Source organism: Camelus dromedarius, chromosome 18, assembly GCF_036321535.1.
Source record: "Camelus dromedarius isolate mCamDro1 chromosome 18, mCamDro1.pat, whole genome shotgun sequence".
NCBI classification, from domain to species: domain Eukaryota; kingdom Metazoa; phylum Chordata; class Mammalia; order Artiodactyla; family Camelidae; genus Camelus; species Camelus dromedarius.
Window position 1 is genome coordinate 24666898 of NC_087453.1, and position 17338 is coordinate 24684235.

At 56.7% G+C, this 17338-nt stretch overlaps 1 protein-coding gene across 1 annotated transcript; it reads right to left on the bottom strand.

Moving 5' to 3' along the window:
• Positions 1-68: 68 nt before the first annotated feature.
• ADAM33 (ADAM metallopeptidase domain 33) lies at positions 69-14339 on the bottom strand. Its single transcript, XM_010988257.3, has 22 exons — positions 14170-14339; positions 11865-11944; positions 9399-9475; positions 7662-7740; positions 7392-7468; positions 7117-7306; positions 6816-6881; positions 6663-6734; positions 6347-6513; positions 6178-6262; positions 5947-6089; positions 5254-5431; positions 5051-5140; positions 4667-4862; positions 4421-4529; positions 4140-4338; positions 3969-4046; positions 3778-3886; positions 3551-3698; positions 2179-2270; positions 1936-1988; positions 69-1655 (listed from the first exon to the last, which is right to left on the bottom strand). Exons 1-22 carry the CDS (start codon positions 14273-14275, stop codon positions 1611-1613), a joined length of 2439 nt encoding a protein of 812 aa, XP_010986559.1. The 5' UTR covers positions 14276-14339; the 3' UTR covers positions 69-1610.
• Positions 14340-17338: the final 2999 nt, after the last annotated feature.

The following is a 17338-nucleotide window of genomic DNA, read 5'->3' on the forward strand; positions in this document are numbered from 1 at the left end:
CCAGTCGTGGACTCTCAAGAAGCCCAGCAAGCTTCCACTTACTCTCCTGCAGGAGGAGGTGAGTGGGGCACTGGCCCCAGGATCACAATTACTGGTTTCTCCTTTTGCCTCAGGCTCCAGCGTGGCTTGGCATGGCACTGTAGTTGATCCTGTCTTTAGTTAAAATTTTAATGTTTGTTCATCGTGGGTTTTTGCATTAATTTTGATCTGTAAATATACTACGTTAAAATATTACTTATCTTAGAAAGTGACACAACACTGTAAACTAATGAAAAAAAAAGGAACATGAAACATCAAAAAATGTATATATTACTTCTCTTGATTACTTTTTTTGTGCCCAAGATAAATGCCTCATTTGTCTCACTCTAATTCTGGTTGTGTTCTCTTAGATTGCTCCCCAGCTGTTATGTGACCAGGCCTTGCTAACCTACTGGAACATGAAAGACACAGAGCCCATTTGTCCCCATCACTCTAGCCAACAGCCAGCCAACCCCAGAAGCAGACCCACCTAGTGACCAGCAGTTAACTGCAAACATATGAGTGACTGAAGCAAGTTGAATCACCAGCTGAGTTCAACCTAATTTGCCAATTCACAGAACTGGTTATTGTTCTAAGCTACTAAGTTTGGGGATGGTTTTTTTATGTAGCAACAGCTGGCTGATGTAGAATGTCACTCAGCAACTCTTGCATGAAGCAAGGGGAGAGAATAAATGGCCTCTCCGAGTGTCCAAGCGAGACAGGAGAGGTGGAGCAAAGGGATCATTCAAGCTGGGCAACACCATCCTATGCACAGGTACATCTGGGGCCTGGCTGTCATCTGGGGCTCCATCCACCAGCCACTACCCCTCGTCACCCTCAAGAAGCCCCCATGGGTTTGAATTTAAAGACAGAAAAGACTCATAGGTCTCAGGGCAATATGTCTTTCTTCTGATTTCTACTTTGGTGTCCTTTCCAAAATGGCTTGCTTCGTCCCCACCCATGGAATGGAGGAGGAGCTGATTAATGTCCAAAGGGAAGGGGCCTCAGCAGATCCCCAGGCTCCTTGGAAACCTCACCTGACAACTAGGAATAGGGTGGGACTGAGGAAGCATCTGGGGGGAAAGACCAGGGGAGGAGGCAGGAAGGAAGGTCCCAAGGATTCTGTTTGTTTTTTCAGGGCCCAGGCTCCGGGGACGTGGATCAGTCTAAAGTGCAGGGCCCCTGGAGTTCTGGCCCAGCAGTCAGTGCCCTCCAGAGCTGGGTCTGGAGAAAGTGCATGCAGCACACCCACACCTGGACAGAGGCCGTGGGTCCAGGCTAGGCTCCCAGCATGACCCAGCCACCCCCGGTGACAGGAGGTCAGTGACTACAAGACCTTTGCTCCTGGGACTGATGGACTCTTGCTTGGGCTGGAGGGTGTGCCCTAGCCAGGCCTAGCAGCCCTGCAGAACAGGGATGGCACTGAGCAAATTCTGATGAGGCTCCAGGGTCCTGGAGTAGGTGGTGCAGAGGTAACTTGGAAGAAATGTTGTAGGTGCCTGAAGGTGCAGGAGGTCAGCGGACTGGCTGGCTCTGCCCCTGGGGACCCGAGTTCCTGGAGCAGCTGTCCTTAAGTCTTCTCATCTCAGGAGTCACCTTTCACCAGAGACAGGATCTGGGCTTTTGGACTTGACCTGCTGAGAATGAAGGGGGGAAGGGTCATGCCCTGAGGGCTGGGACCCCAGGCTGCAGGCCATGTGGCAGGGACCCCTGTCCTCCCTCAGTGAAAGCCGATGACCCAAGAAGAGTCGCAGCTTCTCCCTCCCCTGCCCCAGGGGCCTCCAGCATCTAGACAGCTTCTCCTGGAGGGCTCATTTCCAGAATAACGCAAGCTCAGAACCTCAGAGTGAGGGACTACCAGATGAGGGGCAATGGGGGGGTATGGGTAAGCAGTTGGAGGTGGAGGCCCCCACCTACCTTGGCCACAGGGCACAGGCTTCTCAAGGTGGCTGCTGGGCTCTGGCAGAGTTCTCAAGGGGAGCAACAAGTGGAGGAAGAGTGCCGTGAACACAGGTGGCAGGAGTCCCTGGCAAGGGGTGGGGCACAGGGGCTTAAGGTGGTTGGGTGCTCAGTGGAGAGGAGGGGGCCTATCTGGAAGGAGGCAGAAGACAGGAGCCCATCCCTTCCCCTCTCCCCCATCTCCCACCGTGCTTCACTCACCCAGGGGCTGGGGCTCCCCAGTGGCTGTCAGGCCCAACTCCGTGGGCTGAATGCTGCCCAGAGGGTAGTCCCTGCATGGGTGATCTTTGGGCCTGAGCAGTGGATAGACAGCAGGAGACTGAGACCGTGACCATGAGCAGGGTGTTCTGGGGCTTCTTCCCTGCAGCTGGCAGCTTACCCCCAGCCCGAGCTGGGTGCCAGGTCACTCTCTCCAGCTCCCTTCCTACTTCCTCCTGAGAGGAGCCCTTAGGGTCTAGGATCCAGTTGTGACTCATGCTTTCCAGGGCCACCTCCTCTCTCCAGCCCTGACATTTCTCCCAAGCTCTGGCCCCACCCTCAGCATCCTCCAGATGTCAGCATCACTCAAGTCCCAGAGAGGGGTGGACTTCCTCCTGCCGTGGCATCTGTGTCTGCTCCTTGCCGTTGGGTGGCCCTGCTGCCCTCAATGATGCCAAGCTATGCTCAGCTGCTCCCGCCCCATCTCCCAGGGCCTTGCCCCTTCCGAAAGTCTCCTCAGGACCCCACCCTGGTGATGACATGCAGTCACTGTCCTCCTGCAGGCCCCCCATGCTGACATGCCAAGTTCTGCCCACCTTGCTCCTCTGCCCACAGACCCACAATCAACACTCACTTTGTCAAGGACGTCTCTGCCCACACCTGGGACCTGGCTGGTGCCCTGCCCCTGTCTGGGATGCCCTCTGCCCCCATCTCTAGCCCAAACCTTGCCCTCTCCCTCAGCTTGCCAGGAACACTCCCAAGGCTAGGCTGTATCGGATGTGGTCATAGGGGGCCTGCCTTGCACAGCGCCCAGTGAAGGGGCAGCCCTAGACTGACCATGCTTGGTATCATATAACCCCCATCCTAGGTCACGGAGAACTGGGTTAGGGGCAGGCCCTTGGCACAAGCACAGCCAGCACCATAGCTGCCCAGTGGTATGGAATGGAAAGATGTGCTGGGCCCAGCATTTGGGAAGTTGGAGGGGGTAAAATCCGAGATTAAGGCAGCGGAAGTGGCAGCGGGCTGAGAGCTCATGAGAGAGAAGCTGGAGAGGCTTGAAGGGCACAGTGGAGCAGGAATTGCATTATGAGCTGGTGGGAAAACAGGGCAAAGTCAAGGGTGAGGCAGCCTCTTGGTGGGAGAAACAAGAGACGTGGACAAGAGGTGAGGAACCACAGTAATGGGGGTGGGGGGAGGGTAGAGGGCCCTGCAGGGATCTACACCTTTGCTTGACTGGGAGGCCACTGAGGCCTTCTGCTTAAGGCTTCTTTCCATGGCCTCTGCCTGCCTCTCTGCACCTGAGGACCCCACCCTGGCTGCCCCAGGCCAGGCAGAGCTCTGAGGGACCAGAACCACCTAAGTCCCCAGTGCCTACCCACTGCACACGGGGTCCCTCCTTGAACCCCAGAGGCATTGCTGGAGACAGGGTCCTGGGTGCCGGCAGCAGCACCAGGCCAGGCTGGCCCCGAGGAGCAGAGGCAGCAGAAAGCTAAGGATCACCGCCAGCGTGAAGGTGTCTTGGGCTGTGGAGGACAGGGTATGGCTGAGTCCTGAGGTGCACCACACGGCCCCTCCCCCTTCCCGACCCCCCCAGGGGCGCACTTTCAGACTGCACTGGACCACTGTCCACACTACCACCAAACCCCGACTTGTCACAGGAAGGCGGAGCCCAGCCTGGAGCACAGTGGCAATTATGGTTACTATTGCAAACCTGCAGAGGAAAGAAAAGTGGGGTCCTATGAGACCAGAAACATCAAGCCGCCTTCACCCCCGCCAACTTTCGGGCCACTCACCCCGTGGCCATGGCAAGCAATCAGGCAGAGCTCCAGCTCTCGGAAGGTAGCGTTCTGGCAGCGCCTGTCCTGGCACACCTATGGGCAATGCGTGCGCTTGTCAGTGAGGGGGCGTGATCCTTGGGCCTGGGGACTCAAGTGGCAGCGAGGGGTTGGATGGGCAGGGCTCACCATCTGAGGTCCACATTGGGTGCCTGACTCTACCAGGCCCAAATCAGGCAGGTCCAGCTGGGCACCAGGCAGCACGAAGGCACCCCTGCAGGTCACTTCGCGGCTGCCTAGGCGAACGGTGGAGTCCACCGGCACCGTGTGTGGTACCAGTGCGCTCTGCTCCCCGCCCTGGCACTGCAGTTTCCCACACTGTGCATCCCTGGGGACAAGTGGAGGGTAGTCAAAAGGCGTGGAGTTTCTCCCTACCCGCTTCCCCAGCTTCGCCTCCCTCCGCTCCCCACCTCTGAGCACAAGGCACGAAGCTGCCGTCGCTGTGCTGCCCACAGTTCCCGTGGGCGTCTCCTGCGGGGTTCAAGACCTGGAAACAGGCATCCGGGGCTGGGCGGGAGCCTGAGAAGCATGGGCGGGACTGGGGGTCAGCCCAGACCCGAACCACGCTCAGCCTGCCTCAGTTCCCCCGCCCACCTTCCCTGGAGTCGAAAGCGCGCAGACCCAAAGATGGGGGCGGAGCGCACGCGTGGTCTCACCAGGGCCCCAGAGCCGCTGGCACTGCTGCTCGAGCGTCGGACACTCGCCGTCCCGGCAGGCGCCGCGGCCTCTGGCGCAGGGAGTGCCGTCCAGTAGGTAAATGTCAGGGGGGCAATAGGGGGAGGTGCCCGTGCAGAATTCAGGGAGGTCACAGTCGCCTGCAGCCCGGCGGCATGGCGCGCCCGCGGGCTTCAGCTGCGCAGGTTCCCCGGGTGGAGGGAGGGCGGCGAGGCACAGAGACAATGGACAGTTAGAGACCCGCGCCGAGAGCGCTGATTGGAAACGGGAGAGCCTGGTAGCGAGGTCCACGCGAACACACGCACAGGGCAGAGCCAGCTGCCAAGACTTCCCCAGCCCTCACTCGGAGCCTTCTATGCCCTCACCAGGCAGCGGGCGCAGCAGTCCCCATGGGTGCACTGGGCCCCCGCACGCAGTGAGCAGTTGTGGGCAAGGCAGCAGGAGCCCGGGCACTCCTGGAGCCGGAAAGGCGAGGAGGGACCAGGTGAGGGTGCAGCGCCCAGACCTCCGGGGAGGGGGCGGGCGGGGGCCGGCCTTGGTCCCCTAGGGCCAGACCTTCGGACCTGACCTGGCCGGCGCCGCAGTCACACTCCTCGCCCTCTTCCACGAAGCCGTTCCCGCAGCGCGCCCGCGGCACCAGGAGCCCAAAGTCCGGCGCGTTGGAGAGGCACGCGCCGCCCCCCTTTCGGAAGAAGGCGCGCAGCTGGCGGCGGCTGCAGGCGCTAAATACGCGCGGGAACGGATGCCTACGGGGGGAGGAGGGTGTCGGGCATGCAGGGACCACCCCTGCCAAACTCTTCCCTCGGATCCCCTCCCCCCTACACACCAGTGAATAGCCACACAGCCGCCCGATGCGCGGACTCCGCCCCAGCGACGGGTGGTCTAATTCTCTAGAGGGGGAGCTCTGAGAGGGTAAGAAACTGGCGTAAAATCACGCAGTGAGCCGGAGGCAGAAGGATGTGAAGCCAAGATCCGGCAGCCCAGGACCCGAAGTCGAATCCCCACCCAGCGCCCCTACCCCCTGGTTGGAGTCACCTCGCAACATTGTTCCGAAAGTAATTTCCATATTTGTGAGAATCCACTTTGCCTGAGTTTCCTCCGTTTAAGCCTCATAAACCTCAAGGAGGGTACTATTATCATCACCCCCATATTGCAGAAGAAGAAACTGAGGGATAGTCATTTCGCCCATAAAGATACAGCTGAGGAAGCCTGGGCCCCGCGGGGCCTCCCTCAGCCCCTCTCCCTCGCGCAGCGCCGGTACCCGGTAGCCGCTGCCATGACGCAGCCACCCTGCTCCGCCGCCGCCTCCCCGCAGCAGCCGTCCGGGTCGTGGCTGAGACCGAGGCTGTGGCCTATCTCGTGGGCCATGGTGGCTGCAGCGCCAATGGGGAGCTCCGAGTGGTCCTAGGAGACGTGAGATGATCACCGCGGGCTGCGGGGACCGCACCTCCCCGGCACCTCCCCTCCCCTTCCGGTCCCGGGTGGCGCTCACCGTGCTCACGCCTCCAGAGCTCTCCTCGCGGCACATGCCCTCGACGGGCGCCAGGCCCACGGTGGCGCCCCGGAAGGCGCGGCCCCTGTGGGAGGAGCGCAGCGTGACCCGGATGGCCGGGAGTCCGCGCCGCCCAGGGGGGACCCGCGTGGGGGTCAGAGGCACGCACGTGAGCAGCTGCGCCGAGTCGTGTGGCCGCCGCGCCCACAGCCCCCGGCGCCACTGCAGGAAAGCCCAGAGCGTGGCGTTCGCGTCTGGCGTGACGCGGCTCCGGTCCTGCTCGGTCCACACTTCCAGACCGGTCAGCGCCACCTGGATGTCCAGAGTCCTGAGAATCTGTGGACACAGCGGGACAAGGCTGAAACGGGTGATCTGCCTTGGTGCCCGTGGGAGCGCCCTTCTTTGCTTCCCTCCGTCCCCTCTCCCCATCTCCAAGCTTGTCCCTGTCACGCTGTCACCCACGGCTCTCTCCCCAATGACCCAACCTGATCCACATAGCTGGCGACCTCCAGAAGACGTTGTTTGGTGTGGTTCAAGTTCCGGTGCTGGGTCAAGAACTTGAAAGGCAGAGAAAGGGCGATGTGAGGGGCTGAGCTGGCCACATCCAGGCGGGCCAACCCCCTTGGGGCTCCTCTCACCAGGGTGTGGTCAGCCACTATGTACAGCTCCAGGTATCTCGGACTTCTGAGGGACTCCCGCCTCTCCTGGGGGGTGGCAGTGGTGACCCTGAGTGGCAGGCTGCTGGGCTTGAGCCCTGACCAAACCCAGTTCCCAGAACGCACAAAGTTAACGTTAAAATTCTCTTGAACTTGTTTCTTCAGCCTCCAAATAAAAATGTCAGGACAGGAGGCCCTGAACTGGGGCTGTGCATTGCTGTCTCTGATTTTAGAGGGCTGTGGATACTGCATGCCCACTCCCACCCCTACCCATGCCCCTGACCCTGATTTGGGTGGCACGAGAAAGTCTGGCCATGTCCCCTTTGTCCCCTGGGTCCTTGTGGCTACAGGATCCTTTCCAGCTGAGCAGCTGCTCCATCCGGAAGATCTTGTGGGTCAAGAAGTCCTCAGAGTCCCCAGCTGGCCAGGGATGCACATAATAGCTGGCATTGCTGCTGAGCATTATCATGCCCCTAGGGTGCAAAGGGGTGCAGAGACAGGTATAAGGGAACTCTTTCCCTAGCCCCAGGCCCAGCCCCCTCCTCCTGAACTCCTCACCTCATCCCAGAACAGGTGCTGAGGACTACCCAGGAGTCAGGGAAGCCCCTCACACGCCCATGGTAGTGGCAATGATCCTGGAGAGCAAGGGACCCGGCCCCAAATCTCAGCCAGGTCTGAAGTGGGAGGGGCAAGAGAGAGCCTGGTGGCGGACTGAATCCAGCTTCTCTTTAGGAACAGGAGGAGAATGGGGGAAGTGGTGCAGAGGCCTCAGGGGGTGCATCCCCCGCACCCCTCACCCAGTTCTCAGAGCCCATGGAAGTATCTCACCGTGCGGCTGGGGACCAGCACCACTGGCTGCCCATCTGGTGTGTAGTGGGTTTCTGTGTATCCCGGGGCCAGCAGCCTGCTAGGAGGGGTTGTTGCAGAAATGACCTAATCCAGCCTTGCCTCCTCAAGGATGCCCTTCGATCTTCCTCCCTGAATGCTAATTGAGTAGCTCTGAGTGAAGCACCCAAAATGTCTCTTAGGGAAGGGAAAGGAGTGACTATGCATTTTCCAGCTCAGAAAAATCTTGGGCTGGGGGAGCAAGATGAAGGGCGGGAAGGGGCCCCAGTGATGGCTTAGATGTGGAAGTGGGAGTGTGGGACACACCAGGGATGAGTAGAAACAAGGGGAAGGTTGATGGTCCCAGTGGGCCTGTGGCAGGCAGCTGGATCCACAGGTCAGGAGTGTTAGAGAGAGACTGGGCAGGAGGCGAGGAGTCAGGAGGCACTGCCAAGAAGGTGGGACTTGGAGTCAAGAAGTGTGGTGAACTTCCTAGGTGGCCCTGTTGCTGCCCGCCCTTGTTGGGCATCTGGACAACCCTCTAGGCCACCCCCGCCCACTCAAAGAGCCTTCAAATCTTCTCCCCAGGCCCCCAGATCCCATGTATCTCCCCATCTGTCCTTCAGCAATGCTCACCCACTGCTTCCAGAGAAAAAACAGGATCTACACCACTTCTGGCCCATCCTATCTGAGCAAGGATCCCCCTCCTCTCTTTTTTCAGACCCCACTCAAATAATGATTCCATCTTCAGGCTCCATCTCACCAGGATCCTTCCCACCAAGATGGGAAGTAAATCTCTCTAAAGAAAATCTTGCCCCACCTCACCTGGACCTCTTTACCCCCAGACTGCCCTAAAATCTTGTGACACCTGCTTCTGCACTTGCCGGTCTTTCCTCTTTTCTCCAGCTGTGCTCCCGCACTCCATGCATACACTCAACCCTAGGAGGGAGGTGATGTAATCACCCCATTTAATGCATAAGGACATCGAATCCCAGAGAAACTATGATTAAACATGGTGGAGCCTGTCTGTTCCCAGTGCATGGGGGAGGATAAAACATGTAAAGTGCTTAGAACAGTGCCTGCAATGAAACAAGCACTTGATAAATGATAGCTGTTGAAAATGGTCTTAGACATGCACCCACCCAGCCCAGCCCAGCCTGCTCACTCACCAGCTCAAAATCTTTGGTTTTGCACCATCCCAGACACTCAGCACCACATTGGCCTTCTGTGATTCGGCCCTACTAGGACTCCCCAAATTTGTTTTCCCCTGCTCCCTTCCCTCCAGATGGAGACTCCCCAGGCAGGCCGAATTGCTGCCCCCTGAATGTGCCTGGATGTTAGTAGCCACTGTACCTCTGTCCCTGCCATTCCCACAGCCTGGAGCACCCGCCTATTTTTGGAATCCATCCTGGATTCTCTTTTGACTCAGCACACCCCATGAGCACCCACCAGGTGATGCTCGTTCAGTCTTGGCAGGAAGCAGACAAGATGCTCCTGGGGCTGGGATGAGAGAGGTTCCCACAGCAGGGCTGATCCAGCCTCAGTAGTCTATGTCAGTCTCAAGGGAGCCAGTCCTGGGCTGGCATGACTCTCCCTGTCACCTGCACCTCCTCCTCTGGGGCCCTCGTCCCATCCAGCCTCCCTCTAGGGTTCCTGACAGTCCTTGCTCCCAGCACCTATCCCTCCCCAGAGACAGAAGCTATTCTTGGCTCCCAGCCCCATCCCAGACCTGGTACTCACTGGTTCTTCTCCAGCTCGAGCAGGAGCTCCCGGCCTTCAACCTCCAAGGCCACCAGCCCTTCTTCTAGCTTCGAGACCTGGACAAGAATGCATGCAGGGCTGAGAGAGCAGGCATCTTGGCCTCTTGCCTGCCAGGGAGCAGGAGGGGTATGGAGCTGGCTGGTGAGGGAGTTCACGGGGGGAGCACAGGGGTATGGGGTGGCAGGCCTCCTGCTTGTCCTGGGGGGTGTGGATGAGTGTGGGGTGAGAAAATGCAAAGATGTTCCCAAACTCGGAATGTTCGTTGTCCTGTCAGCAGCCATTTGACAGAGCCTGCTAGGTGCACATCACATCCTTCCTGGAGAGACAAGAAGTCTCAGAGAGGTGCCAAGCCTTGCCCAAGGTTACTAGGCCCTTCCTGTGGCCCTCCCTCCACTTTCATGCCCAGAAGCCTTTCTCTATGCAGGGAAGACGGTGGGGGTCCTCAAGACAGGGGAGAAGGGGGCAGCTGCTGCTCCAGCCTCCTCACCGCTTCTCCTCTCCATATCTTGCTGCTTGCTCCCCACTCCCTGTAAAACTCAGACTTAGTACCTCCACTTCCACTTCTGATAAACTGCACCCCAAGTTTTCCTATGCCTCTAGCAGGCTCACCACACACCAGCTTCATTAAGCCCCTGAAGTAAACACTGACCTGCAACCCAGGCCGAGAGAAAAACACTGGCTTTCTCGGCTAGAGGTCAGGAGGGCGGGCCTGGGCCTGGGCCTGGGCCTAGTCCTGCCCACCCACCCTTCCTTCCCTCTACTCTCTTTGCTTCTTCCTCTCTTTAGGGATTACCACATCTGCCCCTTGTCCACTCAGCCTGGCTGGGGGCCCAGGGCTGGAGCAGGCCTGGAGCCTCCTGAAGAGCAGCTGTGTGTTTGGAATGCTGGCCTCCACCCCTGTTGGCCCTCCCCTTTTATCCCACAATGTATTGGGCTGGGCCCCAGGCCAAGGGGCCCAGAGTCTTGGGGAGACCCTTCCTCTGCAGGTGGGGAGCAGATAGTCCCCTGCCCCAGCCAAAAGTCCCCCAAGGCCCCAGGCATGAGCTCATGTGGCTGGAATGCCACTTGTTTTAATTGGAAAAAGGTTTGCACTGAGGAAAGGCAGCAGCGCAGACGGAAGGCTACACCCTACCCCGCCCGCACCCCTCTCTGGGTCCCTGCACCCACTGCCGTCCTCACTTCTTGCCCTCTTGGTGACCCTGCCCCTCACGATGCAGTCCATCTCCAACCTGAAATGTGGGTGTTTCTTGCTTCCAGGACGGGACTCCCGGCCACTCTGTCTGCTGTCTTCAGCTTGGCAGGCTTCACAGGGACAGGGGCCAGCAAGCGGGGAAAGCAAAGCCCCTCTGGCATTCCCCTCCTGGTCACAGCCAAGGCCAGGCGCAGAGGGAGGGCCATGGTCAGGGGGCCTCAGCGTGCGCCCCTCCCCCCCCACCTGTGACATCCAAGAGAGCAATCTCAAAGCTCCAGCCAGTGCTGTGCGGACCACTTAAGTAGGGGCCCCGAGGGTTTGGGGGACCCAGTGAGGGACCTAGGCTGGGAGTTGTCGGGCCTGGTGGGGGTGAGGGGGTTGTCCCAGCCTTCAGGGCAGGGTTTGTCTGCCTTCCTGCAGGCTTGGACAGTGGGCTGTCCTCTCCTTCCTGACAACTCAGGATGACGATGGCTCTCTAGACTTAGGGGACATTGGCCAATGGTTTGAAGTCTTCCAGACCTTAGTAGGTCTCAGGCTTCTGGGTTACAGAGCTGTGTGACCTTGGGCAGTTTCTCCAACCTCTCTGGGCTACAGTTTGCCCCTCTGTGAAATGGGCATACAAAGGCTGCTGGCCTTCTGGTTTGCAGCACAGCTGTGTGGCACATATGGATGGGGGCAAGGTGACTCTGAAAGTGTGTGATGTGTGGGCGTTGGGAGGAGGCTGGGGCAGAGTGTCCAGGAGAACCAAAACGGGGCAGGCTTGCATCTGAGGGCACTAGGAGAGCAGCTACTGGGCAGAAGTGGATCCCACATGAGCCAGTGAGGCTGAAGTTTCAGGCCCCTCCATGGCAGGATCCTGGAGGGGACAGCAGTGAGTCCACAGAGTCACATGTTCTAGTAAACTTTGCAAAAGGAAGATTTTTTGGTGTTTTCTTAGAGTTCCCTGAAAAGCTCTGGCCCCACCTCTGCTTGATGGAGTGGGGATGGCCCAAATAATTCTGGGAAGAGAGGGTTAGGAGGAGGTGGGGGAGAAGAAGCTAGAAAATGACTTCCATGTGTTCAGGCTCTCTCCATCTCAATGGCTCTCACCCCCACCTGCCAAGGCTTCAGGGAGAGCCTGAAGGACTTGGGGGATCTAGGGACCCCAAGAAAACTGCCAAGCTGAAACTTGGGGAGTGGCTGAAATTTGGGGAGTGGCATAGGGGCCGAGAGACCCTGGGCATCTGCAGAGGAAGGGGTGACCTGGCACTGACCAGCTCTTCCAGGGTGACTATGTGCCAGGGACGTCCATCCAGGACCCAGTGTGGGATGACTGGCTCTCCAAAGGTGTTTCCTAAAGTGAGGACAGAGCACAGGGTGAAGGAGACCTGAGGGACATAGGGAAGTTGGGGACAACAGAGAGAGAGAGTTACAGGATGTCAGCAGGGAGGAATGTGAGACTCCATCTTCAATACTCAAAGGTTTAGCCTGGAGAAAGTTGGCCACCCATGGGGCACCCTTGGAACTGAGGAGCCACCAGGGAGGTGGCAGAAGAGAGACAGAGGAGCCTGGGAGGAACAGTTCAGCTGGGAACTTGGGAACCCCACTGACTTTATAGGGGAATTTGGGGTCAAAAATCACAAGGAAGAGACCAAGGCCTCCAGTGCAGAGGGGAAGGGAAATGGGAGGCCGCTTTGGGTATTTTTAGACTGGGCAGCAGATGCCTTTAGGGTGAGAAATCCATGAAAAATGGATGCCTGAGTCTCCCCTACCATCTGAGAAAAACAATAGCCAGATGTTGCCTTGGGAGGCCTATCTTGCCCAGAGCGCCCCTTGGGGGCTTCATGCTCAAGGCAGGGTTTCCAGGGATCCTGGCCCAGAAGCCCCCTCCTCAAATCTTCAAGGAGGGAGTTGTTTGGGGGACAACTTGAGTGCTTTCAAGCCAGGTATGCTGAAGGAAGAGGCTCCAGGAGGAATACCAAAGCCCAGCATTACTCAGGGGGTGCCTGGAATGCTCCCTCAGAGTGATCCCAGAACCCCCGTGGGCCCCAGCAACTCTCACCACTCCCGCCCTGCAGGATCAGAACTCAGGCTGGCCTGAGCCCACAGGCAGTCAGTCCCTGGGGAAGCTCAGCTCCCCAGAACTCACAGCTCCCCAACCCCCACCGAATCCTGGCCCCAGTCCTGCCCAGGCTGAGATGGCTGCCTGTAGAAGTGGCTCAGCTCCAGCCAGGCCACCCCAACTCCTTTCTCCTTCCCCATCTCCTCCTCCAGATGCCATCACCTGGAGGAGCATCCAGGAAGTCCCCTTCTCCCATGAAGCCCTCCCTGATTGGGTCAGCTAGTTGCCATCAGGTAGGTGGGGGGTGGGGTGAGGTGATGCAGGGCCTTGGAATGGAGGCTGAAGGACCAGTGTAGGGAGGGGAGGTCTCAACCCAGAGAGGACTTAACTGGGTGTGGAGAACCATGTCTAGCTGGTCCTAGGTTTCCCAGGGTGGAGAGGGGAAAGGGTGCCTGTGTGTACGTGTGAGTTGGGGGTTCTCCTGGTCCTGCGTGCACACATGATGGTCATTGGCACCTTGATGAGGGACAGGGAGGCAGAGGTGGAGCTGTGACTAGGTGGATGGGAGTGGAACCTGGGGGAGCCAGTGTGGTGTTAGGAAGCACGAAGCCCCTCTCCACTCCTCCCACAGGTAGTGTCATCCTCCCCTGACCCCAGGCTGAAGAGGAGGGAGCAGTGGAATGCCTGGGGATCATCCCCAAAGGCACAGGGCTGTTGTCCCTCCCCCTTGGGGCCCCAGAACAGATCAGGACCCCATCCCTGTTGGGGCCCCCCACCCCACCCCTCACCCCCACGCTGCACTCCGGAACCCATTGCCCTCAGGCCACCCGGCCATTCCTGCCTCCTCCCTGGTTGCCCTCCTAGCCCCGTCACCAGGCACTTGATGTACAGGGCTCAGCCAGTCCTCCCACCCATTGGGAGAGGTTTTCATCAACCCCATCTCACAGAGCGTTTGGAGAGATCACCCTGGGAAGAGGAGCTGCAGTCTCTCCCCAGGGCCTGGCTAAACAGGCACCTTCTGTTTCAAGTCGTTTCTATCTAACCAAACAAGGCAACAATATAAACAATATACACTCTGGCCCACGGCCCTGGGATGACGGAGTGAGCATGGGATGATGCATTAGTGTGGAGACCACAGCTGGTCCCTTAGTGTGAGGGCACAGCGGGGACTCCACGGCACCAATAGTCTAGGGCTTCCTGGAGAGGGGAAGCCCACTGAACCTTGCAGGATGGCGATGCAGGAATTCTCATGCTGGCGGAGGGGGCCAGAGCAAAGAATCCAGAGGGGTTTGGGGGGGCTGGACAGCTGCTCAGAGGGGAAGGGGCCCTGCCACTCTGCTTCGCCATTGTCACAGGGTAGCTGGGCAGAGTGTGCAAGTTGAGAGTCCCTGGGCAGTTCCCACGCAGACCCTCCCAAGCCCTTCCATGCCCTGTCCTGGCTGCACGTTCCCTGGGATTTCAGACCCTCCGGTCCTGACAGTGACCTCGCCTACCCCTCGGGGAGCACTCCCACTCACCTTGAAACGCCTCGGCCCCCCACATTGGCCACGGTAGTCGCAGTAGCAGCAGCAACGGCAGCCCCAACACCAGCGACCCTCGAGCTCTCCGAGACCCCGGGCCCATAGCTGCGAACGCCTCGCTTCTGCGGCTCCAGGCTCCTCCCCGGCTGGGTGGCTGCCGACCCACGCCCAGTGCAGCCGGCACTCCGCCTCCGGACCCTCGGGCGCCCGGCTCCCGGCCCGCACCCTCTCCCAGCGTGACCCCGCACCGTCCCGCCTGCCTGAACCACGACCGCGGCCGATCCGTCCCGACCCCAGCGGGCGGGGCCCGACCTCGTGTGCCCTCAGGGAGCCCGGACAACCCTCCTGCCCGAGTGGTCCAGGGGGTAGAGCTCTGCGGGGCGGGGCGGGGGCGGGGCGGGAATCTGTGCGACCATCTAGGGAGATCCCCTTCCCCAACCGCGCCCCTACCCGCCCCATAGGTTTCAGAGCGCCCCCTACTCGTGGGAGTGGAAAGTGAACATGGGGCAGGGACCCTCGGGAAGGGCTTTTGAGGACCGCAGCGGGGAGGTGGAGAGTGGCCAGGGATAGGGGGCCTCCTGTTGCTGCTGGGGTCTGCCCAGGAAGCGCCCCTCCTGGGGCGGACCTTTGTCTCCGCCCTGCCACCAGTCCTGCCCCGGGGCGCCCTGGTGAGAGACGGAGGGAAGTGCCCCTAGGAGAAAGGAGGCTCCGGTGACAGCGATAGGCAGATGCGGCCAAGGCCCCAAACTAGTCTCAGTGCTCAGTGGCCGCCAGCCCCCGATACCGAGACGCGCGGGTGGTTCGGGAGGGCGAGTGGAGGCTGCGGTCCTGCGGGCTCCGGGCCCCTCAAAGGCGAGGCCGCGGGACAGGCGCGCAGGCGGGGGAGGGGCAGCCCTTTGTACCTGGCTGTAGCCAAGGAAAAGAACGGCACAAAGCCAGAGATAACCAGACATGGGGGATCCTTTCAGCCTTGGTGACATCTGTTTCTAGTTTTAAAAGATGTGTTTGTGTACTGAGTAGTAAACTAGGCTAGCGAGTAGCAAGTATTCCCACAGCGAGGAGGTTAGCCTTTAAGCAAATCTACTTTTTTTTTGAGAATTCAAAATGCAGCAATTCAGTTAGTAAGAGTTGCAGCAGTTGGGATTGCTGGAGACCTAGCTGGCCTGATTTAAACATCAAAAAGTATGGTGAGATGTTTAGGGAACATCCCTCCCTTTTCTGTCTCCATCCTCTCAGACCCCTCACTCCCTGAAAGCTATTATTGGCTTCTTGTATAGGCTTTTAGATTATATTATGCATGTCCAAGACAATATAGACATTTTTCTCTTATTAGCATTTTCTGTGCCTTGATTTTTTTCACTTAATATACCTTGGAGGGCTTTCTTATCAGTGGTCTCATTAACGATATTCTTATGATTAATATTATTATTCTATTATTATTACTTTGAATTTTAAGATTAACTTTATTATGGTATAATTTACATAACAATAAAATGCACCTATTTTAAGTGTACAGTTAGATGAGTCTTGATAAATGTATACACCTGTGTAATCACCACCACAATCAAGACAGAACATTTTCATCACCCCTCAAAAGTTCCCCTGTACGCCTTCCTAGTCAAACCCTCCCAGTCCTAACCCCAGGCAACCACTGAGGTTCTGTCTATAGATAAGATCTGTCTATCCTAGAATTTCGTGTAAACGGAATCATAAAGCATGTACTCTTTTGCATCTGGTTTCTTTCCCTCTTTATGTGTTTAAGATTTGTTTACATTGTTTCACGTAGCAGTCATTTGTCCTTTTATGATGCTGAGTATGATTCGTGTGTGAGGGAAGCACAGTTTCTCTCTTCTCTCCAGTTAGGCATTTGGATTCTTGTCCAATTTGGGCTCTTCTAAATATGGCTGCAACAAATTGCTATGTAAGCCTCTGTATGAACCTGTTTTCATTTTTTACCTGTAAATACCTAGAAATAGAATTTCAGGGTCATACAGAAAAGGGCTTATTTAACTTTCTAAGAAACTATCTTCCAAAGTGGCTGTACCATTTTACATTCCCACCAGCAATGTCTCGGCATTTTCTTCATAACTCACCAGCATTTAGTGTTGTCGACCTTTTAAATCTTAGCCACGCTAGTAGGTATGCAGCGTCCTCATTATTTTTATTAGTTGAATGCTGTCATTTATTCATACAGTCTCCTCGTGGGCATATAAATAGTTTCCAATCCCTTTGTTACTACAAACAATACTGTAATGGATAATTTTATACACAAATTTATCTGTGAGATGATTTCCTACAAGTGGGATTGCTGGGTCAAAGGATATGTGTGTTTGTGATTTGGGTAGATAGTTAAGTTGCCTTCTGATTTGTGCCAATTTGCAGTTGTACCAGCAATATCGAGTGCTCGCTTTCCCACAGCCTTACCAACGCAGTTATCAGAACGTGATACTTGATAGTCTGAAAGTGAAAATGCAGTCTTCACTTGCATTTTCTCTTATGAGTGAGGCAGAATATTTGCTCAAACATTTAAGAGCTGTTTGTATTTCTTTTTCCCTGAATTCATATCCACAGCCCACTTTTCTATTTCATTGTTGGTCTTTCTCTTAACAACTTGAAGGAATTCTATATATAAGGGAGACTGACCCTTTGTGTGGAATATAAGTTGCAAATACTTTCCCCAGTTTGTGAGATGTATCCAGCCTGTCATGTGTGGCTTCAGTTCAGTTACACTCATTTCTGGGAAGCATTTGATTGTGTGAATATAATCACATTTTTTTCATTGATTCTACTGGATCTTTGGGTGGTTCCTAGTTCTGAGTTGTTATAAAAAAAATTCACAGGTTGGTCAACTAATCTTCGACAAAGGAGGCGAGAATATACAATGGAATAAAGACAGTCTCTTCAGCAAATGGTGTTGGGAAAACTGGACAGCAGCATGTAAAACAATGAAGTTAGAACACTCCCTTACACCATACACAAAAATAAGCTCAAAATGGATCAAAGACTTAAACATAAGACAAGATAAAATAAACCTCCTAGAAGAAAATATAGGCAAAACATCTGACATACATCTCAAAAATGTTCTCCTAGGGCAGTCTACCCAAGCAATTGAAATAAAAGCAAGAATAAACAAATGGGACCTAATGAAACTTACAAGCTTCTGCAC

Excerpts from the sequence above, each read along its gene's own strand:
- ADAM33 (XM_010988257.3), bottom strand. The coding sequence starts at position 14,275 with ATGGGCCCGGGGTCTCGGAGAGCTCGAGGGTCGCTGGTGTTGGGGCTG. Across the intron at positions 11,945-14,169 it reads GGGGGCCGAGGCGTTTCAAG|GAAACACCTTTGGAGAGCCA; the intron begins GTGAGTGGGAGT and ends TCCTCACTTTAG. Across the intron at positions 4,863-5,050 it reads ACTGCTGCGCCCGCTGCCTG|CTGAAGCCCGCGGGCGCGCC; the intron begins GTGAGGGCATAG and ends GAACCTGCGCAG.